Source organism: Callithrix jacchus, chromosome 2 (genome assembly GCF_049354715.1).
Source record: "Callithrix jacchus isolate 240 chromosome 2, calJac240_pri, whole genome shotgun sequence".
Lineage (NCBI taxonomy): Eukaryota > Metazoa > Chordata > Mammalia > Primates > Cebidae > Callithrix > Callithrix jacchus.
Genome location: NC_133503.1, coordinates 94591149 through 94618700, shown reverse-complemented (window position 1 = coordinate 94618700; position 27552 = coordinate 94591149). Strand labels below are relative to the sequence as shown.

Below are 27552 nucleotides of genomic sequence, written 5' to 3'. Positions count from 1 at the left end.
CATACAACCAAGAACTATCTGGCCTAAAATTTCAGTAGCGCTGAGGTTGAGAAAACCTGCTCTAAAGTCATACTCTTATCTGTATGTTATTTAAATGATCTGTTGTCATGTTACTTGCTCCTGAATATGAATGCACTTTATTTATGTCTAAGTACCAAATACAAAAAATCAGCCATGTGATGGTATTTTAAAATCTTGCATATTTAATTATTAAGGGTTCCCGGAAGTCCAGCATTTTCAACTCACAGGTGAAGACCTAGGTTGAGACCATAAGGTTTATGAGTTATAATGGGGTTTTTGTTTATAAGGTCAGGTCCCATCAGAAGTGCCTGGCAGATAGGACCAATATGTCACTTTGGGGCAAATGTCTGGCCTCCCTTTAAAATACTTTGGGAAACCATTCCTCTTCAGATCACACCAGAATTCTCAAGTAGTCCTAAAACTGAAAGAGCAATAATTAAAACAAGCCACAAAAAAACACAAAGGAATTCTGGGCTGTGGGCCTCTGAGAGAAATAATATAATGTAAGGTTTTATGGTTCCTTGATGACTTCTACTTGGGAATAAACTGCTGGGCAATCTGACTCAGCACAAGTGTATGGAGGGGTAACTGTGCTAACACATACACCTAAAATCAGGCCAATGGAGTATTTTTACTTAATTACTTCTTTCAGAGAATATTTGTTTATTCTCTTTCTTCTTTTCCCTAGAACTCAGTCTGAGTCTCCAGCCTGAGAAGTGGACATAAGCAAGCAATATCTTTCTGTTCACCCACTCTGATATGTTTAAGAAGTTTGTCTTACAAGGATGAAAAAGTAACAACCCCAAACCCCAATCAAGTTGCTTTACCAAAGAATCAATTCACAGACAAGAGGGTTAACCTAAGTGTCTCCAAAAGACATCAAATATTCCAGGCTTAAGAACACACATACCCCAAAGATTAAATAAGAACATGAAGGCCAGGGGTGGTGACTCACACCTATAATCCCAGCACTTTGGGAGGCCGAGGTGGGTGGATCACCTGAAGTTGGGAGTTCAAGACCAGCCTGACAGAGATGGAAAAACCCCACCTCTATTAAAAACACAAAATTAGCTGGGTACAGTGGCGCATGCCCTGATCCCAGCTACTTGGCAGGCTGAGACAGGAGAATCACTTGAATCCAGGAGGCAGAGGTTGCAGTATGCAGAGATCCCACCATTTCATTACAACCTGGGCAACAACAGCAAAACTCTGTCTCAAAACAACAACAACAACAAAGAATGAAAAACAGTCTATAGTCTGGACAGTGGAAAACCAACTTAGTCATACCGACATAATATAAATACTATTTGGCTAGAGTAGTGAGTGACAATTTGGAAATATATTGGAAACTAATTTATGAGAGTTGACTAGATTCCAAAACTTTGGATCCCTTGCCCTGACCATTTCTGGTGCAACCCCATCCTTTACTGGCCTCTCCAAGTGTCTTCAACAACGGACTACATTTCTGCTTAGATACCAGATGGGACTATGGCTACATCATATTGCAGAGTTCTAAAATTATAAACAAGCAGCTACTTTAAGAAATAAGAACACAAATAAAATTAATAACCATGTCAGTGAAGAGAGAGCCTTACAGGATACATTAGAATTAATCATGAAATTAAAACACTAGCACATAGATGCTGCCATAATACTTGGAAACAAATGACTGAAAGACTGCATGAATTCTGCAATTTTAAGCATTATTCTTCATTTATAATTATTTTTCAATGGCTGATTCATCTGGTAAATATTTTTAAGTACAGGCACACAGTTGTGGAATTATTTAATTTGTAAAATAGTTTTTCTACTATCCTAATTTTTCAATAAGAAACATCTACTGAACACCTACTACAGATTAGATGTCATGACAAAAGTAAATAAAGCTTCCTAACCATAAGGAGGTTACATGTTAAGTGCTATTATAGAAGTCATCTTCTTCCTTTCTAAACTGGCTCCTTTTGCCCCTTATTCTCCAGACGGGATGGTTGTTCCAATTTAGGAATCCTGGGATGACGACTCCTTCTTCATCCCCTCTTTTCTAGCTCTACTTCCACTGCCTCAGCATCTCTGTCCTGGAGTACCATATCAGTGCCCTCACTGGTCTCCCTAGTGCTGGTCCCGTACCACGTGATATATGACTATTGACTATTCCTGTCACATGATATCTAACTCAAGTTTCTAGACAAGCACACAAAGCTTTCCATGATCTGATGCACGCCTACCTCTTCAGACTACATTCCTACCACATCCGTTTACATTTTGAACCATTACTAGAAAACTCAGTGAAGTTTTCTGCTCAACATTCACTTCTCCGGCTTTATTCTTCTTATTGTCCATTTGCAACAACAACAACAACAAAAACTGGAACATACTCTTTAAGATTTAGTTTCAGAGTTACTTTTTCCAAGAACCCTTCTCTAAGTCCCTGTCTCTCTTTAGGTTGAGCTACTTAGGTATTTCCAGAATGCCCTCAGACTATCACAATCATTTTGTCAGGGGATTAAACACAGCAGAATCATCTGGGAACCTGTCACCATCTCAGACTCACACTCAATATCACACTTCTCAGCTACTGCAATATACTTTAACAGGCTGCTTCATGCAATACTGCACCTCTTTGGCCTATCATTAGATTTATAGCTCCCAAAAAGTATCTAAGACCTCAGATTCTCTGCTGCTCCTACACGTTAAACACCATACACTCAATTAAGAGTTAATGACTTTACAGAGGACAGGGATGCACAGGAATCATCTAAAAATACAACAACCCAGGCTTATGCAATCAGAATCTGTATTTTAACAAGATCCCCAAGTGATTCACATGCACATTAGATTAGGGATCACTGCTGTAAAAACTGCGTATTTGTTTCTCCTATAAGGCAAAGTCTCTAACTTTAGCCTGCATTAGAACCACCTGAGATGCTTGTTATAAGGCAGACTCCCAAGGCCCACGCAGAATCCAATGAAAGTCTGGGAAGGGGCATTTTCATAAGCAGACAGATGTCTTTACTTAGAGCTTCTCACCACCACACTTCGAAAGATGTACTACTAGACTGTGATATACTTAATGTAAGGGAGGAAATAAAGAACAAAGTAGTTGCAGAATGGGAGGCAGCAGAGAGGTTAAAACACAGGATACATAGGGAAAACAGAGGGACATGAGAATACAAAGGCTAGTTAGATTGTAAATGCCTTGTGAAATTAAAGCTAATTGCCTAAACCCTTCTTCTAGAACAGCTGGATATGCAAAATAACAGAAAATTGTCATACTTTGTTCCTTAATAAAAAGCACTACTCGAATTCCTATTACCCAAATACAAACGGCACAATAACTCATAACCACACAAAACTTCCTAAACTATTTATAAAAGAAATCTGTAAGTGATAAAGCTTCCAATCCAAGATATAATATTTACTTGAACTATAAACTAGTAACTATCATTTTAAGAAGTTAATATAAAAGAAAAATCTCTCATGAAACCATAGAAAATACACTTTATTTTCATAAAGTCACTGTTACTAGAAAAGTAAAAATTATTCCTATTAGGCTAAAAGAAACAGGGAAATAAAGTAATTTTGCCAAAATGGTGAGTCAGAAAATAAGTGTCTAAATATCCAGTCTAATATTAGCCTTCTCAAAGGCCAGCTTTTTCATACCTATTGGTTAAAAAAAAAAAAAAAAAAAAAAACAGAGGAACACCTGAATCATTGGTTTAACACCGTATTCCTGTAGTTAGACGCATGGGAAGGCACTCTATAAATGACTGTGGAATTTAAGTGCAATACCTCAGAATTGTGGCTTGCCCAATGTATTGTTTTTCTTACAAGTCAGCAGAAACTTTGTGACCAGTTACCTTTGCTGAAAAGGTTGGGGCTTCTTCACAAGCATCTTAAAGTCAGTATTGAATCACATGCACCACCAAAGAACTTAGTGCTAAACTAAAGAAAATACTGTGAGTCAGCAAAGAGAAAAACTTAAATCACTACAGGAACTGATATATACAGTTATCCTAAATGCAGTTATTAAGTGAGCTCTAAGAAAACCAAAATGACATAAAAATTATATTCATGTGATAAACACTAGACATAAAGGGATATAATATTGCTTAACCAATGCACCAAGGTATTATACAGCTATTATCTAATATATGACACCTGGTGTCAATCCTATGCTTATATTAAAGTTATTAAATCAATTGTTAAATGAGTTGAATCAGAAAATTTGTGCTGTTTAACATGCTGTGAGCAGAATTACACAGTTTAATGCCAATATGCATTATTCTATAGGGATTTGCCTAAGCTGGAATTTTATAGAACAGGCCAAACACATTGGCATTTTGAAAATGCAATCACAGACTTACAGTAATAGCTGCAAGCAAAGTTCAACTGCATAACAATCACAGTTTAACAACAGGACTTATACACTGCATGTACCAAAACAGCAAACGTACACCATAAATATGCATATTATGTATCAATAACAAAAATACGATGGAAGACTTTTAATCCAAATGCTTCGAATTCACATAAAATTAATCCCCATTAAGATATAAATGATTTATCCACATTTTAAAACATTTCATATCACTACAGTCATAATCTTTCGGTTTGGAAATCTTTCTTTTTTAAGAATCTGTTCATCCTTCAGGACTCATCTCACATTATTCAACAAATATTCCTTAGTGCTTCTCATACACCAGGTACTATTTAAGGTCCCAGTGCAATGCTGACCAAAAGGACTAAGATGTTGCGAATGTTGAAATAGAAAAAATTGCCACTGGCCAATATGGCAACTGAGCACTTGAAATGTGGTGGCAACTGTAAACAGAATAACTTAATTTTTAATTTGAATTAATTAATTCAAATCGAAATAGCCAAATGTGGGTAGTGGCTATTAGATCGGACAGGGCAGCCCAGTCCTAAGTATAGAGGTAAACAAGATAGACAAAAACGTTACCTTTGTGAAGTTTATAACTCAGTGTAATAGAAAGACATTAAACAAATAAACCAATAAATACGTCATGTAAGGTGGTAATTGAAAGTGGTCCCTTTAGGAAGGGTATTTAAGGAAGGCTTCTCTAAAGAAATGTGGATTACGTACATGCCTGTCTATATACGCCTATGAACCCTACACTAACATATAGCACAGAACTCTATACAAATGCTTTTCTTGTACAACTGTACTCTAGCACCTACCATAATATAGTTCTTGACCAAGTGTGGAGAAGTAATCTACAAAGCTCCCCAAACTGATCCAGTCATGTAGTGTTCAAAATACACCAGCAACTCAGGATTTAGAAAACGTGGAAAGAGAACACAGCAAACACAATCTGCTCTTTCCTCCTATCCAGTCTCATACAGCTTTTGAGCCTCACTTCAAAACACAGCAATGCGGAGCAAAGATCTCCTTTCTTTCTTCTCTTCCCCAGCTTTTGCTGTGAACGAAGTCGCTTAGCCTCTGCCGCATCACACTCCTCAGCCATTGCAATACACTTTTAACAGGCTGCTTCACGCAACACCGCATTTCTTTCGTCTACCACTAGATTTACACTTCCCATAAAGCAAGTTTCTAAGACCTTAGAGGTCCTCTGCCGCTCCTCCACATAAAACACCATACAGACACTCAATTAAGAGTTAATGACTTTACAGAGGATAGGGATACACAGGAGAGTATTCATCTAAAAATACGACTATAAACTTTGTCCTTTCTTTTTACACTCGGAAGTAATGAGGCAAAGTGACAGGCTCTAGGAGACGGAGTAAAAAAGCAGCTCAGAGTTGCCAGAAAAAATGCGAAGTGAAAAAGGCGGAAACTGGAGATTCCACAGCCCTCGACGTACAGTCTTCCACACCTTCCAATCGTACCTCTGGGGAGTGAAGGTGACCTCAAGCCCGCTTGGAATCAGTCAGTGCCGGGTGGACGGCGGCGCAGCCCCCTTCCAGCGCCCAGTTTGCGGTCCGACTCCGCCGCGCCTTTCCGCGGGGGCCCGGGCCTTGTGCCAGCCTGGCTGACTGTGGCCACGAGTTACCTGCTTGTCTCGAGTGAAGAATAGCGCTCCGGCAAAACCTGGAGGCAGCGCTGGAAAAACCGCACGTGCCGATCCCGCAAGAAATCCAGCCGCTCTCCCTCACCGCTACCCGTTAGCTTCTCGTCCTCAGTGGCCGCCATGCTGCTCCGGAAGCGACGTCCGACGCAACCCGGAAACAGTTGGCGCGCGGAGAGAAACCACCTTCCTGGGCTGACCCGGAGTTCCTGGGTGCGGGGACCTGTTCCAGCCGCAGACTAAGCCAGTATTTGAAACTGCTGTCATCTGGGTCTTGTGCAACACTTCCACTCCGCGATGTCTCCCTAGCTAGCGCTTGACCCAACCTTTTCTACTCAAAGCCCTCGAGACTTGCAAACACCTCGCAGGGCCTTGGGAAAATCCAGTCCACAAATCCCTCCGTCAGAATTTTTATCTTGGGAAGCGCAAGGTCAGAAGCATCAAGTTCGCTTTGAGACAATTCTGGCTCTGTAGAACGTGAGAATGGTATATCTGAAAACCGGGATGGATCAGTATAAACTTGCTAACATTCATTTTTGGAGGGCCAGTTTTAAGCTGAATGGTTAGGGAAACTAAATCAACAAAAAGCAAAAACAAAACAGTGGAAGTAAATGTTTATTGACACTACAAAAGTTCAGAGACTTTCCTAATCCTCTCTGGATACCAGGAATCAATTACAAATATGTGTACAATGCCACACACACATACAACAGGTGCATTCATACCTATGTGTGACTGCTTGCCCCATTCTTTTACAAATCTTAGAGTTTACTTTCCGTGAGTCGACGTGTTATAAAGAATCAATGGTGCATTAATCTGCAACAGCAAAATAAGCTCAACATCTTCTGCAATTAACTGCATACTAAAAAAATTAAACATGCTTCTAGTTTTTTGTTTTCTAAAAATACGGATTTAAGTTGCTTTAGCTGTTATACTGTGCCTTTTAAACTTGCATGAGGCATTCCTGGGTAGCGGGGGTGGGGTGGGGTGGAATCCACTCAATAATAGAACTAAACTGGGTTCCCTGTAATCAACTTAGCTAATCGAATTTTTAGCATAATTTTGTTAGCTTTCCTAGAAAATGTAATTTTTTTTTTTTAGACGGAGTCTCGCTCTGTCGCCAGGCTGGAGTGCAGAGGCGTGATCACAGCTCACTGCAACCTCCACCTCCCGAGTTCAAGCGATCCTCCTACCTCAGCCTCCCGAGTAGCTGGGACTACAGGCGCCCACCACCACACCTGGCTTATTTTGTATTTTTAGTAGAGATGGGGGTTCACCATGTTGGCCAGGATGGTCTCATCTCTTGACCTTGTGATCCACCCACCTCGGCCTCCCAAAGTGCTGGGATTACAGGCTTGAGCCAGCACACCCGGCCAGAAAATGTATTTCTTAAAAAAAAAAAAAAAAAAAAAACAGCTCTATGTGCTGGGGTAATCTTACACTTATTCAACAATCCGAAGTGCTCTGAATAATTTTTGGTACTAGTAACTACTTATTCACAGGTATTCCTGCATGTCTTTACAGGCAGATGGATACTAGGCTGTCCTTGGTACTTCCCTACAAATATGGAGCTTACAGTCCTTGGCCCTTCAGGTGTGCCCAGTCTGGAGTTTTAACTGTTACTACAATTAAGATCTCACACTTAACACACATACCCCCAAATGCCGGAAGATGTTCAAAGTGGAGTCTTATACACGTTTAACTCACTGGAATCAGCTATGAATACTTTATACATTCTCAGAAAATTAATTCTAATAAACATGACCCTTAAGTTAGGGAAGCCAAATATTTCATCTGATTCTCAGCTCAAAGACTAGTAATCTGACCCAAATCTGGAGGAAAAATTTGCTACGTGGGACTCATTGAGAGATAATATAGTATGCCTCCGAGGTCAATAAAAGGCTTTCCATGAGTGATTTTAGCCATACAAGATTTTTGGCATATGCAAAACAGAATGAGAATTATAGAACATATATATAATTGAATATTATTTAGCTATTATATGATGTTTGAGTTATGCAAAAACTTAGGAAAATATGTGTAATGCAATTATGGCATAGTAATTAATGTACTATATGACTACTAATTTTAAAATATGTAGGTATGTTTTTTGAAAAAGTTACCCTGGATGGGTACTTTATAAATTTCTTCTTTAGTATTTTTTTCTCTATTTCTTCTTAATATACTTTTTTCCCCCAGGCTTACTCCACTTTATTTTTCTTGTATAAAAACTCCATATTGTAGCCACTGCCTGAGCCTGGGTCCTCTGCATGGAGACTGTGGTGTGGGTCTTGAGCAGGCGGTCAGTGAATTCCTGATAGGGAGACTTGGTGAATACAGTCTCCTTCCAGAGGTCGGGGGTCAGGTTGCTGTAGGCCTTAGAGATAGCATCAAAGGTGACCTTAGTGAGTTGCCCTGGATGGCAGTGCAGCCCCTGGCTGAGGTGTAGCAGTCACCAATACTAGCCATCATCAGCATCTTCTTGGCCATGGGGGCCAAGACAACACCAGTGCCCCTGGGCAAAGATGCACCAGCACAGAACCATGGCAGTCTGTCACCTTGCAAGGGATGGTGGATGGTGTGGGGCTTGCCAACCTTGTTCCCCCAGTAGCTTCTGCGCATGGGGACAATGGAGAGGGTGGCCAAGATGATGGCCCTGCGAATGGCAGTGGCAACCTCCTCGAAGCACTTAACACCTAGCCTGATGTGGCCATTGTAGTCCCGGATGGCAACAAACACCTTGAATGTTGTGCACTGGCTGGTGTGGGTCCACTTCTGCACTGGCATGTTTTCAAAACTTCATCCTAGAGAGAGGCCTCCAGGAAAACGTCAATAATCTTAGTCTCCTTGATGGGCAGGGAGAAGAGATAGATATCTTTCAGGGACTTATCTTCATGTCCTTGATCAGGCAGCCCAGCTTGGTGACAGGCATCCACTCCTGTCCTCGGCCTTGCCTCCACAAGCTCCGCAACCCTGCCCCAGCCCCGGCCACTGCTGCAACCCCAGTTCCCCATCCCAGGGCCCTCTGGGGCCTCCAGGCGTCCCGGGCCCCCCACTGCACTGGCATCATCTGCTGTTTGGTGTTTTCTTAAGAAGAAGATAATGTACTTTTTAAACCAATATAAGAAATGTTTATTTGACATCTTGTCTATGAACCTGTAATGTCTATGAACTCTGCAACTGAAGACATTATCAATTGTGTTTATCTTACATCCTTTATATAAAGAATCTATATAAGAAATTCATCATTTATTTCAGATTCAGCTAGAAAGACTGATTTCTTCAGAGGAATTTCCATACTTTTCTTTATTTTAAAAAAGAAACAAATCAAAAAACAAAGCCTTAAGAATCACATCATCCAGAATGCTTACCTTAGACACAGGAATTTGAAAGCTGCATTTGCGTGCAACAAAAAGCAACACGTAAAAAAGCAACACATAAAACACATTTTCTGTATCTTGTAGTTTCTCAGTTCTGCTTTTAAATTCCCTCATCTTGCTTTATATCTTATTTATTTATTTTGTTGAGATGGAGTCTCGCTCTGTTGCCTAGGCTGGAGTGGTGCAGTCTCAGCTCACTGCAACCTCCACCTCCCAGGTTCAAGCAATTCTCCTGCCTCAGCCTCCTGAGTAGCTTGGATTACAAGTGTACCACACTGGGCTAATTTTTGTGCTTTTAGTAGAGATGGGTTTCACCATGTTGGCCAAGATGGTCTCAAACTCCTGACCTCAAGTTACATGCCTGCCTTGGCCTCCCAAAGTGCTGGCATTATAGGCCTGAGCCACCGTACATGGCCTCTTTATTTCTAAACCACTTCAAATTGTTACAAAAAAAGTTTCGGAGAACAAGTAACAAATAAAACCAGCACTCCTGTTTAAGGATCTTTTATGTGAATTTTCTCATTTTGCACCAATAATTATATAAATCAGAATTCAGTTTCTAAAATTTGAAAGCCATCTACTCTATTAACTATAAAATAAGAAAAGACTTTGACTGCTACTTATTGTACATTTCTGAGTCATTCAACCTAAATGTATCACATTAACAATAGAGATAATCTAAGATAAAAATTATAAGAAATAAATTTCCTATGTTTTTATGTATATAGTATCTTTCCCATAAGATGGGAACAAATTAAAGTTAGAAATATTTTATAATATGAAAAGTTTGAACTGTATTAAATTACATTGTGTTTCATATATAAAAGTTTAGAAATTTCAGAACTAAGTATTTTGACCAAATATGTTAATCCAAGAACTTTAAAAGACCTTATTCATTCATTGCTTCATTCATTCATTTTAGAGACAGGGTTCAGACTCTTACCCAGGCTGGAGTGGAGTGGTGCCATCTTAGCTCACTGCAACCTAGAAATCCTGGTTGCGAGTGATCCTCTCACCTTATCTTCCCAAGTAGCAGGGACTACAAGTTTGTGCCACCATATCCAGTTAATTAAAAAATTTCTTTTGTAGAGACCAGGTCTCCCTATGTTGCCCAGGCCGGTGTCAAACTCTAGGCCTCAATTCTCTTACATTGACCTCTGCAAGTGCTGGGATTACAGGCATGAACAACCATGCCCCACCTAAAACATTTTAAGTGCCATCAGGAGAAATCAGAGTATTCTAAAGCTGGCTTATTTCAGGTGATGTTTCAGAACAAAGAATTTTCCTATTTTGAGGCAAACAGAGGCAGAAAAGAAAACTGCATTAGCCAGGAAGATGTGAAAGACACAAAGATTTTATAAATAGGTGAAATCCAGAAAGGCTGAAGGAAAATTTGGAATTGCTCAAGGAAACTAAAAAGATTGTATCAATAATACAATTAAGTAGGGTATATGAGAGACATATTTTTAAAATAAATATTCTCTATATAAAACAAAGCATGCTTCAAACAAATACAAAATATTTATTACACAAAAATGTCATAACTGACAAACTACCAATTTGTTAAACATAGAAAAAGTACTAACGTTTTATAACTCTAAACAAAAACCACTTTACCTTTTGTTACTCAAGCTGACTTAACTCCAAGTTATAAAAGTTACAAAATTTTGGTTTAAAAATGTCATTGTATGATTGTTGTAATTTATTTTTCTATGCTATGACAAAAACAAAATATCTTTGAAATGTTTTGAGTATTTAAATTGAATAATGTTTGTAACATTAACTTATTTAAATAACTTTTATGTCATTAATAGGCCAAAATAAATATTAAATACCTTCTTGGTATAAGCAGGAATACTAATGACAAAGCCTCATGAAACTTAATACCTCTCAATTCACAATACAGCACAATAATCAATCTGACTAGGCTATATTTAAAGAACATGGTGAGTCACTCTCCCTGGTATAACTTAGTATGTTAACATTCTTATCAACTGAGTAGCAACTTTATTATCTCATATTCTTCTCTGTATTCCTTGTCTCCAGGTTGGAATAGCCCTGAGGAAAAAAAGAGAAAAGTGTTGTAAATATACAGGAAATTAAACAGAAAAAAAAAAAAAAAACGCTACCTGATTAAATGCTAACTTTAAAATATACATATAACCTGCACTGCATGTTGTTTGTCTAGTTCATATGGTCATGTAGGTTTGCAAACCTCATTAAGGTTTTATTTCTGGCTCTTGCTCTCAAACTGATTGACTGACAAACCAATCAGTTAATCTACGTATTAATCTATCAATCTTTCAGTCATTCTTTTTCAATATTACTCTTATTAAAATAAATATTAATATGAAAAAGGCAGAGAATGGCATCTACTAACATGAATGTAATATCTAGTACAATAGAGCATCAAGTAATACTTTTACTTTTATCTACTGTTTATTTTTAAATAAAAGTGACCTGAAAGACAAACATATATATGAAAAATATAATTTATAAATAGTAAATGCATAAAATATAAACATGCGGCCATTAAAAATTATTAAATGAACACCCATTCCAACTCTTTCTTACCTGTGTGGAATATGTAAAAGTGGCCCAGAGCCTGTTGGTCCTATCTTTTTGGTTCGTTCTTCCCAACCTTTGGTAGGTTTGTAAAGCCTAGAGGGATCTCTGCTAACATTGTTTTCAACCTGTAATCAGATGTAAAGTAGTACCAGTTAATTATACAAACTCAGTTCGTACTAGTAAGTGAGTAAGAGCCTTAGTGCAGTTTTAAAAGACATAAGTGATATTGGCTAATAAAACCATTAACAACCTCTTTGGTAAACTTCTCATTGGGCTCACAGAGCTAAGTGAAAATTTAGACTACATCAATCTACTCATAAACTGTTAGTTTATTTCTTCTAGTTCTTCTATTCCTATTTTTCTATTTCTGTTATGAGAGAAATGTAATGCAGCTAAGTATGCTTGTGATATAGCCAGACAACAAATATAGAATAAGTATCCACCAATAAGTCTTCTGTTTTATCCATGAGGATCACCAACATCCTTAGTTCGGAGTACTACACAAGAGATTAAGCAATGCTCATAGCTGCCACTGATCTAAAATAGAGGTTCATACAGAAAAAATTTTAAAAATGACAAGTGGGGAGAATTCAGAGTGAAAAAAAAGGTGCTCATAATGTAAAGTGACAGAATTCAAGTAATAGTTGCTTAAATTTTACCATGTTATGCTTGCTAATAAGTAAATAAGTATGAAATTGAAAGCAGATATTATAGAAATAAAGTGAGATATAAAGGAATTAGATTTGGTGTCAGTATCCTTACAAATCAAGGAATTAGGACAATAACAATAAAAATGATCTCAGTGCAGAGTACCTTTTCTTTTAATTTTGCCAGTCTTCTTTGTTTTTGTGCCTTTTCATCTTCCTTTGCCTGTCTATCTAGAATTTTCAATTCAAGTTTATGTAAATCCTTAAAAATAAACAAACAAAAAAACCCCCATAGCATTAAGAAATCACTTGCACTAGAATTTGTTCAAAATTTAGTTGTTCACAAGTAAAATTAAATTACCTTACCTATTAATATTCCTTCAATATTAACTCTTTCCACCAAATGCTAAGAGCTTTATTTTCTCTGAATATAATGTTAGCACGTGCACATCCTTTTTATATTAGGTTATTTTCAGTGTCTCTTGTTTTACTTTAAGGTTCAACCTAAAACTCTTTTTTAATAAGATAAGCCCATTTTCATTCATCAATACAGGTATGTCTGATTTCAGAGCTCTTTTATTATTTTATATTTTCTGTTTTGTGGATTTTATTTTTTTCTAAGTCTTTTATTGCATGTCTGGCTTATTTGGGGGGTATGAGGAGGAATGGGAACTTTTGTTATTTAGGAAGATTTTTACATATGAACTAAAAGAAATGAACTAAAATACACAGTATTAATGTGTTTTGTCTGTATTTCTGTCTCTTATTTTTCTTTGTACCTCCCTTAGTTTTTGCTTTACAAATATTGCTGCTGTATGTTTTCATGTACTTAACAATTCGTAAGTTATATCTCATTTGCACACTTTTTCATTTTAAAGTCCCCTTCCTTGTCTTAATATTTTTTGGAATGAATTTCACCAGGATGTCTTTATTAGTATTTTTTTCTTGTATACATTTGTTTAAAATCACCTTTAATTTGACCACCAAGTAATAATCTCAATTCCTTTAAGTAGACAAATACCTACAATGCATCTAACTCAAGGGTACAGGGATACTCAAAAAACACACCACTAATGCCCTCATGGAGCCTACATTATGGTGGGGAAATGAACAAATAAGCAAGTCATCTATATGGTAAAGCCAGCCAGTTTGGCAGAGAAGACAAACCATTGAGCCTTGCCTATGGCTACCTTTCTAGTCTCATCATCTGTTTGTTCCCCTCTCTTGCTTAATGCCCTACGAATATTGAAGTGTTAATAGTTTCCCCCACAAACCACACTGTTAACACTCCTTCAAGCTGCTATCCATGCTGTTGTCTCTGCTATGAAAGACCTCACCTTTCCTTCCCTTCTTCTTCAAGATTCAACCTAAGTATCACCTTCTCTCTGCCACTCACAGCTGTGGTAGTATCCTCCCTGTACTCCCTCCTAAGTACTCTGTCCATACCTCAATCGCCACACTGTTTAACACATTATACTGGAATTTCCTACTTCCACATATCTTTCCCACTAGACTATAACCTACTAGAAGTTAGGGAGCATGGCTTACTCATTCTGGTATACTAATGCTATGTACAGGTCCAATATACAAGAAGTACTCAATTACTGCTGAACTGAATTTGGAAGTAATACCTCCATGTGTAGCATTTAAAAATTATTTAGGAAATAGATCTACTTACTCTTTCTTGAAACCTGGAAATTTCATCAGCAGCGGTTTTCCTTTTTTCTGCCTTTTCTGCCTTTTCCCTTATCTCCTTTTCAAGCCTCAAAAACTCTTCTTGTTCTTTCTTCTGCTGGGTGTAACTTTCTAGTAGTAATTTTAATTTAAACTGGCGTTGGCGTTCTTTCTGATGTTTTTTCTCTTTCTCTTCCTCTTCTTTTAACTGGGAAGCACATTTCATTGACATTTCTATACTTTTCTGTTTTTTCCAAGCTTCAACTGCCAATTTCTGTTTCTTTCTTTGCTCCTCTTTTTGCTTTTGATTATCTTCTTGTTTGTTATGAAAAAGCATAGGTGTGTTGTCTGCCTTTTCCTTTAACTTGAAAATTTCCTCCTTTTTTTGCTGCTTTTTAGTTTTCCAACTCTGAATTGACTAAATGATTTTTTTAAAAAAAGAAAGCAAGGGAAAAACATTTTTTAATAACCAAAAGTATTTTAAAATACAGCTTCGATTTCATCATTCTACAAAGAATACTGACTGCAGGATGCTGGATGCTTAGGTTTTTTGGCTTTGTTTTGTTTTTAACCAATGCAATTCTTTTTCTACTTCTGTTTTTTAAAAATTGCTGTCTCTTAAAACTCTGAATAATGGGTTATCCTTTTGGCCTTTCTCCTTCTCACTTAATCACCAGGTTCACAAGGACTACAACTCATGAACTATACTTCTCCTCTTTACCTGCTTTTTTTTTTTTTGCGACGGAGTTTTGCTCTTGTTGCCCAGGCTGGAGTACAGTGGCACGATCTCAGCTCGCTGCAACCTCCGCCTCCTGGGTTCCAGTGATTCTCCCATGTAGGCCTCCCAAGCAGCTGGAAGTACAGGTACCTGCCACCATGTCCAGCTAATTGTTTATATTTTTAGTAGAGATAGGGTTTCATCATGTTGGCCAAGCTGGTCTCAAACTTCTGACCTCAGGTGATCCACCTGCCTTGGCATCCTAAAGTGCTGGGATTACAGGTGTGAAATACCGCACCAGGCCTACCTGCTTCTTTTATTTTCATGAATTAATATCCCTTTCCTCTAATCATCTCATTTCTGCTTTCAAATTCTCTTTCTAGGCTTAGGACACTTTCTGAGTGCTCTTTAGTTGGTCAAATATCCAAAGAGGAATTAAGAGTAGGGTAGTTAAGAACATAAGTGCTGAAGCCAGACTATTTGGGACCAAATCTTGGCTTTGGTGTAGTGTTAGATGAGCCACTAAACTTCTCTGTCTTCATTTTGCTTATCTATAAAGTGGTAGGTAGTACTTCATGCATAGTATTGTTACGAAGATTAAATGAGTTAATGTCTGGCACACAGTACTTCCTAAGTATAAAAATACATAAATGAAATAGCTCAATAGTTACAGAGGGTACATATGGGTATGTAAAAATTATTTTAAATTCTAGCAGGCTTCTCCTTGCCATTTAGGGCATATTCACTGAATTAGTTTCCTCCCAAGTCAAGAAACTACTTCTTCATCTTTCCTTATGGTGTATCATTTGTTCCATTTAATAAATCTTTATGGTATGTGTACATACTATACACAAGGCAATGTGATAGGAACAGTAAAATAATGTTAAAACTATACCAAATGCCATCTAGTACAGTGCTACTCAAAGTACCAGTCTCCAAAAATATCAGTAATACATGTCAAAATGCAAATCAATGCACTGCTTCTTTCAATGTGAAAGTTTTCCATGGGAAAAAAAGTCAATTGAACTGAACAGTGCTCACTGGGTAGTTGATTCTGGTGCAACCATTTTACCCTACTATAAACATTAACAGTTTGCAAACCCAGATTTAGTCCATGGACCAAGTCTAAGCAGCACTGTTCTAGGTGAAATACAACATAGGCATGCCACAACACATCATATAAAAGGTGTAAGTGTTAGTGAAATCCTGAGGGAGGCTACTTATGTTTGGATGGGTAAGAAGGAGGCAACATCTGATCTGGGCTGATTTCGATAAGCTGGGAGTGGAGGGGGAAAGAAAGAATGGAGGTTCCAGAAAGAATAAGATAAGCAAGGGCATTCAGGTCAGAAAGTTCAGAGCATGTCTGAAAATTTAAATATATCTTCACTTATGAAAAACACAGGCTATATTAAAGGAAGTAGGAGATAAAAATGGTAAATTTCCTACTCAACATCTTAAACACCGTAGATTTAAAACTGAACTTCTGATATTTTCCTCCAAACTTCCCTCTTCTCCTTCATCACGCCCTACTTCAGTAAATGGCAGCTCCACTTTCACTAATCCTTCTATCACACCCCTACATCCTGCTCAGATCCTATCAAACTGATGACATATCAGTCACCAAATATCAAGAAATAGAGCAGATGGGAACAAGGAGAATAAGCTAGAATCTAAACGGTTGACTTTGATCACAAGAAGTGTGTCTGTTTCTTTTTCCTAAAGAGGTGGTTTTCACGAGCAGAATAAACTAGAGGACTTGGTAAAGCATAGATTGCTGGGCCCTACCCTCACAGTTCTAATTAGGTCTGGAGTTGGAACCTGCTACGTAAGGGCCCAGGAGATGCTGATTTTGCTGGTCTAGGGACCACTTTGAGAATCCCATGCTTTCACTATCCTGGGGGAAAAACTCCCAAATGACTTATATTTCAAACATTTTTCTTAAAACCCAAAAAGTCAATTTCCCTACATTCAATTTATTTCTAGGGGTGGGGGGCACAGGGGGAATGACAACAACAAAGATGCAGTTATTCCCTCTAAAACTTTAGACTAAGCATGGACTTAATTATTTCTTTAAGGCTCCTTAGGTATGCCATCTATGGAATAAACACAACCTTTTTGTTAAACCAGGTAAGTCAAACTTCATCATTGCTGAACTTTACAAAAAAAATATGACTCTGATTTACTATGGTTCTCAACCAGGGGCTACTTTTCCCCTCCAAGGAGCGTCTGGCTGGAGACATTTTTGAGAATCACAATTAAGGGGATATTATAAGCATTTACTTGCTAGAAACCAGGGATGCCATCCTAAAATGCACAGAACAGGCCCCCATAACAAAGAATTATCTAGCTCCAAATGTCAATAGTGTGTCAAGATTAAGAAATCCTGATCTAAACCAAAGCCAGAGTACATTTTTTGTAAAAAATAAAACTTTGTAGGTATCTGCTACAATCAAATGTCATTTTTTTCCCCTAGGGTAGCCAACATTTTGAGTCTTTAAGCAATAAGGTTCAAGTATAAAAATCTCAAAGAAACGTTTAATAATCAAAGCATTTTTCTACTGTCTGTTGATTTTTCTATTCAAAACAATGTGGCCTTTGCTGGTAAGATGACTTATTTCAAAAGTCACAGTGGATCTGGATTGCTCATATTTCTAAGAAGTGGGTATAGAGGACTGTACCCATAATCAGAGGCTTTTTGTCCCATTGTGTTATTTGTAAGGGAGACATATTTGGCTCTGAGGAAGTCATAGAACTGTAGTTCTATTAATTGGGTAAAATTGCTTAACTTTCTTTTCTTATATTTTATATTCTGAGAGTAAGTCTTGCTCAGGCTAGAGTGCCATGGTTCAATCATAGCTCACTGTAGCCTCAACCTCCTGGGCTCAAGCAATCCTCCTACCTCACCTTCCCAAGTAGCTGGGACCTTAGGTGCATGCCACCACATCGATTAATTTTTTTGTATTTTTTGTAGAGATAGGTTTTCACCATGTTGCCCAGGTTAGTCTCGAACTCCTGAGTTCAAGAGATCCGTCCACCTCAGCCTCCGAAAGTGCTGGGATTACAGGCACAAGCCACTGTGCCTGGCCAAAATTACTTAACTTTCAATGCCTCAGTTTCATCTCCTATTAGATTGTGAGGGGAAGGGAACTATAAACATACTTCATGAGATTGCTGTAAAGTTAATGAGACACGTTAGGTGTTTAGTGCCGTGCCTAGAACATAGAAACACAGAGTGAATAATAGCTATTATAATTGTTACCTCTTTTTTTCTTTCTTCTAGAGCCAGAAATTTTTGATACCATTTTTCATGCTGTTGAACTTCATCCTGTGTTCTTCCAGGAAGGTGTTCTAGAACTTCTTCCATAAATGTTGGCTTCCCTTTATGTTTGTTTCTCACCTTTACAAAGTTCTGGTGATCATAATCATCCCAGCCACCTTTTCGTCCTCCTGTTTGCTGAAGGAATTTTTCAAAATCTAGTACCTCTTCTGGAAGAGTACTTGGTGTTACTTTGTCTACATGAACTTTGCTTGAGATTGCTCTGAAAGCTTTCTCTGTTTCTGAATTACCCAAAGCCCATGTGTCAATTTTTCTTGATATGGCACTCAACTCATTATTAGTTGTTTTCTCTTCTTTAATTAACTCTTCATATCTAAAATTTTAAAAATAAAGTTTGAATAAGAAGACAATCCATATTAACCCTTCAGTTTCCATCAAATTTAAGCTACCTGACTTTATATTATCTTCTCCACTTAACATTATTAATATTTATAAATCTAAGCCTTAGTCTCCTCAGAGATAAAAACAATCTTTCCAATTCTTATTTGAGATTTTATAGTAACATGCATAAAAATGCACTTTATGAAAAGCCACCTAAACCCTAAAACAAGAGAGGTATTATATTGCTTTTGTGTAAGACTCAAATACATAAAAACAGAATGCATTATATACAAAAACCTAGTGGGGCCAGTTATTGACAAATAAAGGTCAGTAATTTAATATTAAAGTATTAAAATGAGTTTAAAACATACATCAACCTCTGCTCTTCTTTAAACGTGTTAATTGCATTTTCAATTTCTTCCATCATTTCTCTGAGCTTCTCAACAACTGTAAAAGAAACATGGAAAAATTATTGTGTCTGCTCAAAAGCGAATTTTTATTATTGTAACTGTTTCTCATTACAGATTTTTTCCCTATACACTCATATCATTATTATCTCCACTTTAGAGCTGAGGAAATGAAAGCTCAGAGATATCAAGTAACTGGCCTAAAATTACATAGATAACAAGTAAAAGATCAAGGGTTTGACCCAGCACCTGTCTGATTCCTAAGTCCACACACCCTGAGCCCTTTAATTTGTTGCTTTGATTCTCAGGAATGAATGGTACAGTAAGCAAAGAGGTAGGGATATAATTTGTGGGATTTTTTCCAAAAATCAGCATTTGTCCTAAATCAGTTTAACCTTTCCTTATGTATTAGAAATGCCTCTGAAAGGTAATTATTTCAAAAAACAAATGAAGGAAAAATACTGGGATAGGATTAAGGAAATCAATCTTTTTTCCCCTTAATTAGCTGTTTTTACACCTTTCTATAACAAAGATTCCTAATCCTGTAAATGACACTAGTATATGTGTTCTGCCTACCTTATAATTTGTAAGGATTTGATGATACTTTAATGGATCCACACAGAAATGCTGGATTACAGTTCTCCAGTGTAAACTTAGTAAGTGTTAACCGAGTTTAGCTCCATTAATGCCAAATAGAAAATACTAACACATAAGAAAGAGCATAACATTTAAATTTACTTACAATCAGGTGTAGGCTTCACGTCTTTTAACTGATGCTGAAGTTTCTTTACGTTGTTATGTATTTTGGCCAATTGTTGCTGGATTTTTGCTCCTATAAGGAAGTACGCACTTTAAATTAATTCTGTGACAAATGTGGTTACAATTCAGGATTCTACACTTAAGACTGATCACTACCAGTAAAAGATAGCCAAGAACAATCAAATAAAGAACAAAAGATAGTTATTTATGTTAAAACAACATTAATACTTTAAGTACCTTTGTTCTAAATAAAGCATCTTTTGATTTCTTCCAATATTTAAAAGCATAATGAGTTAAGTCTTAATACAGCCTGTGCTTAGGAAATGTCTTTTTTCCCTCTGTGTAGACTGAGTTATTTTAGATGTAAAGATTAGCAGTTTAAACATGGTTTGTTTTGATCTTTAATAGTGTTTCTTTTCTTTTTAATTTGCTATAATTTATGGAAATAGAATTTGGTCTTAACTTTATTCTGGGAATATTAAAACTGTCTAGTTAATTCTGTGAATACTCAAGAAACTTCCCATTGAGAATTAATTTCATCTAACCAAATCCTCTAAGAAAGGGGCACATGATACTCATTGATATCACTATCACGGCCCTGAGGAGGTGCCTTGGGTATCATTCAGTGGTGTACTGTGCCACAGGTTGCCAAGCTCAACCAAAGGGCCAGACTGGGGTAAAATATTAGGGCCACAGTAAAACCTCAAAAGTAAATGAGAGTGGGAAAAATGTTTTCAGATGGTCTTTATCAGCAGCAGAAAGACCGGATTCTTCTTTCATATTTTTTTCTGAAGGAATAATCTTACTTTAATATTTAGGTAAATTATTAGGCTAATATCAAAATGTATTCCCATAATAGTAATATTATTATTTTATCATCTTGGGTACTTATGTACCCTCCTCTTTTTCATTTTTGAAACTTTTTCACAAATGAGCACGAAGCACTAAAGGCTCTGTACAGAAGTCCTTAAAAGCAATTTTTTTAAAATAAAAAGTTTACTTAGAGGTTTGCAGTCTGTGAATATCCAAAACAAACCTCTTAATACATATATGACAGCTTTGGCTTGTTCTGTGTTTTTAATTAAATTCAAGAATTCCATAAAGGCAGAAACTTTGTAGGGTCTTATTCACTGTTGGAATTTTAGGTCAAGAAACTTCTCTAATAAAGTAATTAGGAAAGTATTTTTTGTTGTTTTATTTTTGCTTTAATTTGATCAGCTACTAAAATATCATTACAGGGCTAATAATCTTTATTTTATTTATTTGGATATATAGACAAATCATTTAAGTACAATATGACATAAATGCAGGCTAAAATTGAGGCATGATATTTGAGGTAAGAAATAATAGGTATTTCTACTACTTAGCTGTATTATATGAAGGGAAAACTTCTCTATCTTTATACTAAGACAAGCATTCTTTCCTCTCCTAGACAGGACAAACATGAAGTGTTACTAAAGAATGGCAAAACTGTAGAACAAAGGAAAATAAATTGGTACAAATAAAGTTGCCTTAATAAAGGGAAAATCAAGTGACCTAAAATTTGCACAAAATTTTACTTAATGGCATTACTGAGACATAGAAAAACCAGCCTCCCAGTTGTCTACAAAAGAACTGAGGGAAATAAAGAAATATTGAATCAGGGGTGTCTAGATTTCTTAATGTATCAAAGAGAAGAGATAACTAGAAATCTGTTGTTTATATTGGGGTCTGCTATCATTCCAACAAAAGGAGAATGATTCCTGTCACTGCTTGACAAAGGATAACTTTTTAAAGTAGTGTAATCTCTTCTTTTAAAAAATCATGCAATCTTATATTCTGAAAGAAAAAAATTCACTAGGAATTTATTTTAATTGGTGATAAGGGAGTACCATAAGCAGTCTGATATCTACAAAGTAAATCTTAATAATTATAAATCTTAGTTATTTGATAACCATTATTTTTTCTTTAAGAAATGTTAAGTAGCTTTTTTACTATAAAGATTTTACAACATACAGCATCTAATGCTACAATGAAACAGTTATTCTCAGAATTCTTTAAGGGTGGTAACATTTAGTACACTGTTTACAATGATTAATATTCCTAACAAACAACAGAACATAGTTATGTACAATCTATCATAAGGTACTTTTTAATATATTATCACATCAGATGCAGGACAGCTCTCCTGAGGTAGAAATGACAGGTTTTAGAACGCAGACAAGGAAACTCAAGTTAACGCAATTATCTGACTTGATCACTTCATACACAACTACTAATTATAGCTTTGAATCTGTTGATGCTTACTGAGTCCAGGGCTCTGTCAACAATGCCAGAGCTAACATCAGATAGCCCAGAAAAATCATTATGCTTTTGAGAAATTTTAATAGTATTTGCTGGTTTATCAACCAAAAACAACTCCCAAATCCTCTTTCTTGTTAAATTGAAAGAAACAACAGAAAACAATCCAGTTAGTATGACTAAACAGTGACCCCAAAGAATAAACACATGTCCCTAAGAGACAAATGTTACCAACTAAAATACAGAGAATGTAACACAAATTTTCCAACTAAAATATAGAGAACTGACGCTATTAATAGAGAACACAACACAGTCAATGCACAAAGACAAAGGGCAGAGTAAAACTACAACTTAATATTGCTCAACAGGTTTTAGTTCATCATAAACTCAACTTACTTTCTGTTTTTCTGCTGTTAATCAGTTTATTTTCCAATTCTTCTAGCATACTATGCTCAATTCTGAAGTCACTTTTTTGGTTGTAGAAATGACTGTGTTTATCTTTTTCCATGTTAATAACTCTTCAGGAAAAGAAACATGGTATATGATTTAAATATATTTTTTAATTGTTTCAAACATGAAGACAATAGTATTTTATATTTGAATTAATTCATCTAGGGAACAAAAATAATTGGTTAATAAAGCTAAGGAGTCAAAACAGTCAAAATAGTAGTCAGAAAAGAGTTAATCTCAATAAAAAACAACTGTAATTTGAACTGCTATTTAAATCATATAATGATAATTTGAGAAAATGTGGATATACATTTGCTTTGAAAATGCATAAACATTTGGCTATCAATTCCAACTCAATCTCATTAGAGCCTGAAAATGGCCATCACTGCTGATAACTACTTTCAATAGTAGATACTGTTAACTTTGTAACCTTAGCCAAGATTATTAACCTCTTCTAGTATGAACCTCATCACTAAAATGCGAATAATAATAGCTCTCCACTATCTAATAGGGCTGTTATTCACATCAAATGAGTTAATATAAGTGGGAGATCTCGTATAGTACAGGTATATTATGGAAATGTAAGTTATTAATAATATTAATAAAACTAAAACTTCAAGAGACTAACCATCTTCAAAGACAGGAAATTTCATGTATTTAATGGCTACTGTCTACATTCACTTCAGAGCTATTTACAGCAGATCTTTTCTCCTTGGATTTAGTCCATCCACCAGTGAGGAATTCCTATTGTTAGTTTGAACCCCAAGATCAAACAAAAACAAAATAAAACCCTACTGAGAAACTTTTTGATTGGGCAAAAAAATTAATTTTCAAATTACTCTTCTGTTTTTTTGAGTCAGGGTCTGGCTCTGTCACCCAGGCTGGAGTGCCATGGTGGAATCTCAGCTCACTGCAGCAAGCAATTCTCCAACCTCAGCCTCCTGAGTAGCTGGGATTACAAGGGTGCACCACCATGTCCAGCTTATTTTTTTAAAAATTTTTTTGGTAGAGGCAGGGTTTTGCCATGTTGCCCAAGCTGGTCTTGAACTCCTGAGCTCAACTGATCTGCCAACCTCAGCCTCCCAAAGTCTGTGAGCCATCATGTCCATCCAAATTAATTTTCTTAATGTGTTTCTTTCTCCCAGAAGGTAGAAATTAATATGAATATTTCTCCGCTAATCTTGGATTTAGTAAGTGGTAGAGCATCTCTGGCCATTGACTTAATTCACACAACCAGAGAGGCAACTATCTATCATAGAGTTTCCTAATCTTTTCCACTTTGCCACACATAGAGAAGTTGGTTTTTTTTTTTTTTTTTTGAGACAGAATCTTACTGTCACCCAGGCTGGAGTGCAGTGGCGTGATCTCAGCTCACTGCAACCTCTGCCTCCTTGTTTTAAGCAATTCTCCTGCCTCACCGTCCTGATAGCTGAGACCATAGGTACCCACCACGCCTGGCTTTTTTTTTTTTTTTTTTTTTTTTTTTGAGACAGAGTCTTCCTCTGTCACCAGGCGCCAGGCTGGAGGGCAGTGGCGCAATCTCGGCTCACTGCAATCTCCACCTCCTGGGTTCAAGCAATTCTCCTGCCTCAGCCTCCCGAGTAGCTGGGACTATAGGCGTGCTCTACCACGCCCAGCTTATTTTTGTATTTTTTAGTAGAGACAGGGTTTCACCATGTTGGCCAGGATGATCTTGATCTCTTGACCTTGTGATCCACCCACCTTGTCCTCCCAAAGTGCTAGGATTACAGTTGTGAGCCACCATGCCTGGCCTAATTTTTTTATTTTTAGTAGAGACAGAGTTTCACCATGTTGGACAGGCTAGTCTCAAATTCCTGACCTCAAGGAATCCTCCCACCTTGACCTCCCAAAGTGCTGGGATTACAGGCATGAGCCACCATGTCTGGTTGCCCATAGAGAGAAATTTAATATTCATAAGGCATGAGGAGGTAGACAGATGAGACTGCCCCAGAACCTACCATACTGCTCTAAAGGTTGAGGGGATCATGTCTTAGCATGTGTGGCTAGGTGGCTTATATAAGAAGTATATTTGTGAGAAGTAATGGGTAGATAAAGATATCAAATAGATATCAGTCCACATGGACTGACGACAGATATGGAGTCCTGTGTTGAGGACTGGGAAGCTCATCTAGGCTCTGGTTGCAGATGGGGGAAATCAGTATGATCAAAAAGAAATGTCTGCTATGGACACAGGATATGCTACCACAGTAAGTTATGTGTTGCAATTTCTGGATTAGAAATATTCACCTATAAAGATATTCAAAATATGCTAGTTAATAGAGACAAGTTGCCAAAAATGAAAATATGCTCAACCTCCTCAATAGAAGAAATGCAAATTAAAACTATATCACAGTAACACTGCACACCAATCAGAATGGCAAAAAATATCACAAATGTAATATATTTTGTTGACAAAACTGTGAGAAAACAGGTCTTCTCATACACTGTTGGTGGAACTATTAAGTTGTCTACAAAGGGCTATTTAGCAATGTTTATCACATTTGCAAATTCATTTATCTCTGACCCAGCATTTCCTTTTAGGAATGTATCCCAAAGATATACTCACAAAGTTGACCTATATGGGTATGGTAATTAGGTGTAGCATTCTTTGTTATTAAAAAAATTGAATATAACCTAAATGTCCATAAATATGGGCAGGTCAAATAAATCATATTACATTCATACACTGGAATATGGAATATGTGGTACTGTGTTCTAGGTACTGACAGGAAAAGACCTCCAAGATCACTCTTTTTTTATAACAAAGTTTTTGTAGGAAAATGTTAGACATATTCAAAAGTACAGAATGATAAATGGACCCCCATATGATATGCCCTTTATCTCACCCTGATTCAGCAGTTTTATCTCTCATTTCATTTATCCATCTATCTTTGCTTTGTTTAGCTTAAGTATTTTAAAGTAAATCCATTACATCTATCTTTGCTTAGCTTATTTTCAAGTAAATCTCTTACATTATGCAATTTCACCCCAATAAACTTTTGTGTGTGTCTCTAAAGATCACAGATATTTGATTTACCTAACTATAATGCTATTGTTGTGCCTAGCAAAATCTACAATTCCTTGCTATCTAAGACATACACTTAAAAAAAAAAGATGCAGAGCAATGTGGACAGTCTGCTACCATTTACACAAAAAGGGAAAAATCTGAGTATATATTTATATTTCTTTATAAACACATAAAATATCTGTGGAAGGATACATAAGAAACTAATAGTACTGGGTTATTTCAGTGGAAAGGAATTGGGTGGCTTAGGTCAAGGGTAAAACTGAGACTTTCCACTGGTTACCCTTTGAATATTTTTATTTTTGAACTATATTACCTATTCTAAAAATAAAACAAAATGATATTATACATTGTGTTTTTTCCTTTATGTTTATGTGAACTGTTAGATAGAAACACTCTTCCAATGAGTTTTTCTAATATTCTTTCAGTGAGTTTTTCCAATGCCTTACAGGAGGTGAAGAACCCTGCTGCTCAGAACTGTAAGACACACTGGTTGCTGTATCTACGGATATTAACCATCTGGTAGACATTACCCTATCTAGAAAGAAACATAAAACAGAACCTCTAACCTAGAATCTAATTCTATCTAGAGTAATGCATTTTGGAGATGTTTAAAACTTGTATTTTTTCAAATTCTAGATACTAAAGATACAGGTATTAGCAATTTCAAATATACGATACATGATTATTAACTATAGTCACCATGCTGTATGTGAGGTCTCCAGATCTTTTCTATTTTACAACTTGTACCCTTTGACCAACATCTCCCTGTTATCCCCACTTCCACCTCATCACCCCCTAACTCCTGGTAACCACCATTCTATTCTCTGTTTCTGAGTTTGACTTTTTTAAGACTCCACATATAAATAAGATCATGCATTGTTTGTCTTTCTGTATATGGCTTATTTCACTTAACATAATGAAAATACTTTGCTAAGAAAGTTGATCTCAAATATTCTCAACTCTTCACACACACACAAGGTAACTATGTGAAGTGATGGATATGTTAACTAGCTTGATTGTGGTAATTATTTTGCAATGTATATGTACATCCAGACATCACACTGTAGACATTAAATATATATAATTTTTATTTGTCAATTATACCTCAATAAAGTTGGGGGGAGAAAGGTGAAAGTATTATATAAATGCAGGGAGAATTCAATCTCCAAAAGCTACAATATGGCATAGCTTTTCAAAATTCAAACAATATACTTTTGCATTGGTAGAATTTCTAAATAGAGAACTGCCACCAATTCTGATCTAGAGACCTTTTCCTTACAATAGATTCCTTTTCTCTTGTGTTCTCTGGCAAATTAACATCATGCAGGTTCAAAGCAACGTTTTGATAAAACTCTCAACTGTAGGGTAGAGTGGGGTGCCTTGAGTTCTAATTCTTTTTAACATTCCTCATATTTATCATATGCTGGTACTGCTGACAACATTACACATTCAATAAATATTACTAGTTGTTTAAAGAAAAAGTTCATATATATTGAAAATTTAAAATAAATGGAAGCTTCTCAAATAGCTTGGTCATAATGTGCAGAACGGATTTGAAAGGGGCAGAAACCAAGGAAGTGAGATCAATTAAAAAACCACATCAAAAAAAAAAAACATAAGAGTACAGACTTTTCATTAAAATGATTCACTGTCTTCCTTCGTGAGATCACACCCACGTATTCAAACAGGCTTGCTGGTGAACAGCACTGGTTAGTAAGAATAATAACGGCTTTCAGAGTGGCTGGAGCCAGACTGAATCCCTCAAACACCATTTATTAACCATGTAACCTATGAAAAGATGTTTATTCTCTATGATTCTCAACATCCACCTTTGTAAAATAGAAGAGCAATTTAAATATATAATGTTCATCATTTATAAAACACTTTCATACAT

General features: G+C 36.5%; 2 protein-coding genes, 1 long non-coding RNA gene and 1 pseudogene across 21 annotated transcripts in view; 1 reads left to right on the top strand and 3 right to left on the bottom strand.

Moving 5' to 3' along the window:
* The window catches only part of LOC118151418 (uncharacterized), a 33912-nt gene extending 30421 nt beyond the window's left edge, over positions 1-3491 (top strand). The window contains exon 4 of the long non-coding RNA XR_004739697.3: positions 710-3491. This is a non-coding gene — a long non-coding RNA (uncharacterized LOC118151418). The remainder of the gene's footprint in view (positions 1-709) is intronic.
* PGGT1B (protein geranylgeranyltransferase type I subunit beta) overlaps positions 1-6207 on the bottom strand; it is an 88535-nt gene extending 82328 nt beyond the window's left edge. For 13 of the 15 annotated variants that reach the window (XR_004739695.3, XR_013532547.1, XR_013532548.1 and 10 more), the window contains exon 1: positions 6054-6207. Coding sequence is in view for 4 of the 15 variants with exons in the window: in XM_008991663.5 (XP_008989911.2) it covers positions 6054-6193 (140 nt within the window). In the remaining 11 variants the exon portion in view is untranslated. Of the gene's footprint in view, positions 1-5220 lie in introns of all 15 variants that reach the window. The other 2 variants (XM_054252033.2, XM_054252034.2) reach the window with 2 other exon arrangements.
* A 1972-nt stretch (positions 6208-8179) lies between these two features.
* Positions 8180-9211, bottom strand: LOC144581570 (small ribosomal subunit protein uS5 pseudogene; annotated as a pseudogene). The gene has a single exon (XR_013532545.1). The product of XR_013532545.1 is annotated as a small ribosomal subunit protein uS5 pseudogene (transcript).
* A 134-nt stretch (positions 9212-9345) lies between these two features.
* The window catches only part of CCDC112 (coiled-coil domain containing 112), a 33072-nt gene continuing 14865 nt past the window's right edge, over positions 9346-27552 (bottom strand). For 3 of the 4 annotated variants that reach the window (XM_002744695.7, XM_078365840.1, XM_035291064.3), the window contains 8 exons: positions 22556-22677; positions 19863-19952; positions 19085-19160; positions 18315-18705; positions 14342-14755; positions 12830-12925; positions 12023-12141; positions 9346-11506 (listed from right to left, as the gene is read on the bottom strand). In XM_002744695.7, the coding sequence (XP_002744741.1) occupies positions 11464-11506; positions 12023-12141; positions 12830-12925; positions 14342-14755; positions 18315-18705; positions 19085-19160; positions 19863-19952; positions 22556-22677 (1351 nt within the window). In that variant the 3' untranslated portion in view covers positions 9346-11463. The remainder of the gene's footprint in view (positions 11507-12022; positions 12142-12829; positions 12926-14341; positions 14756-18314; positions 18706-19084; positions 19161-19862; positions 19953-22555; positions 22678-27552) is intronic. The other variant, XM_008991662.5, reaches the window with a different exon arrangement.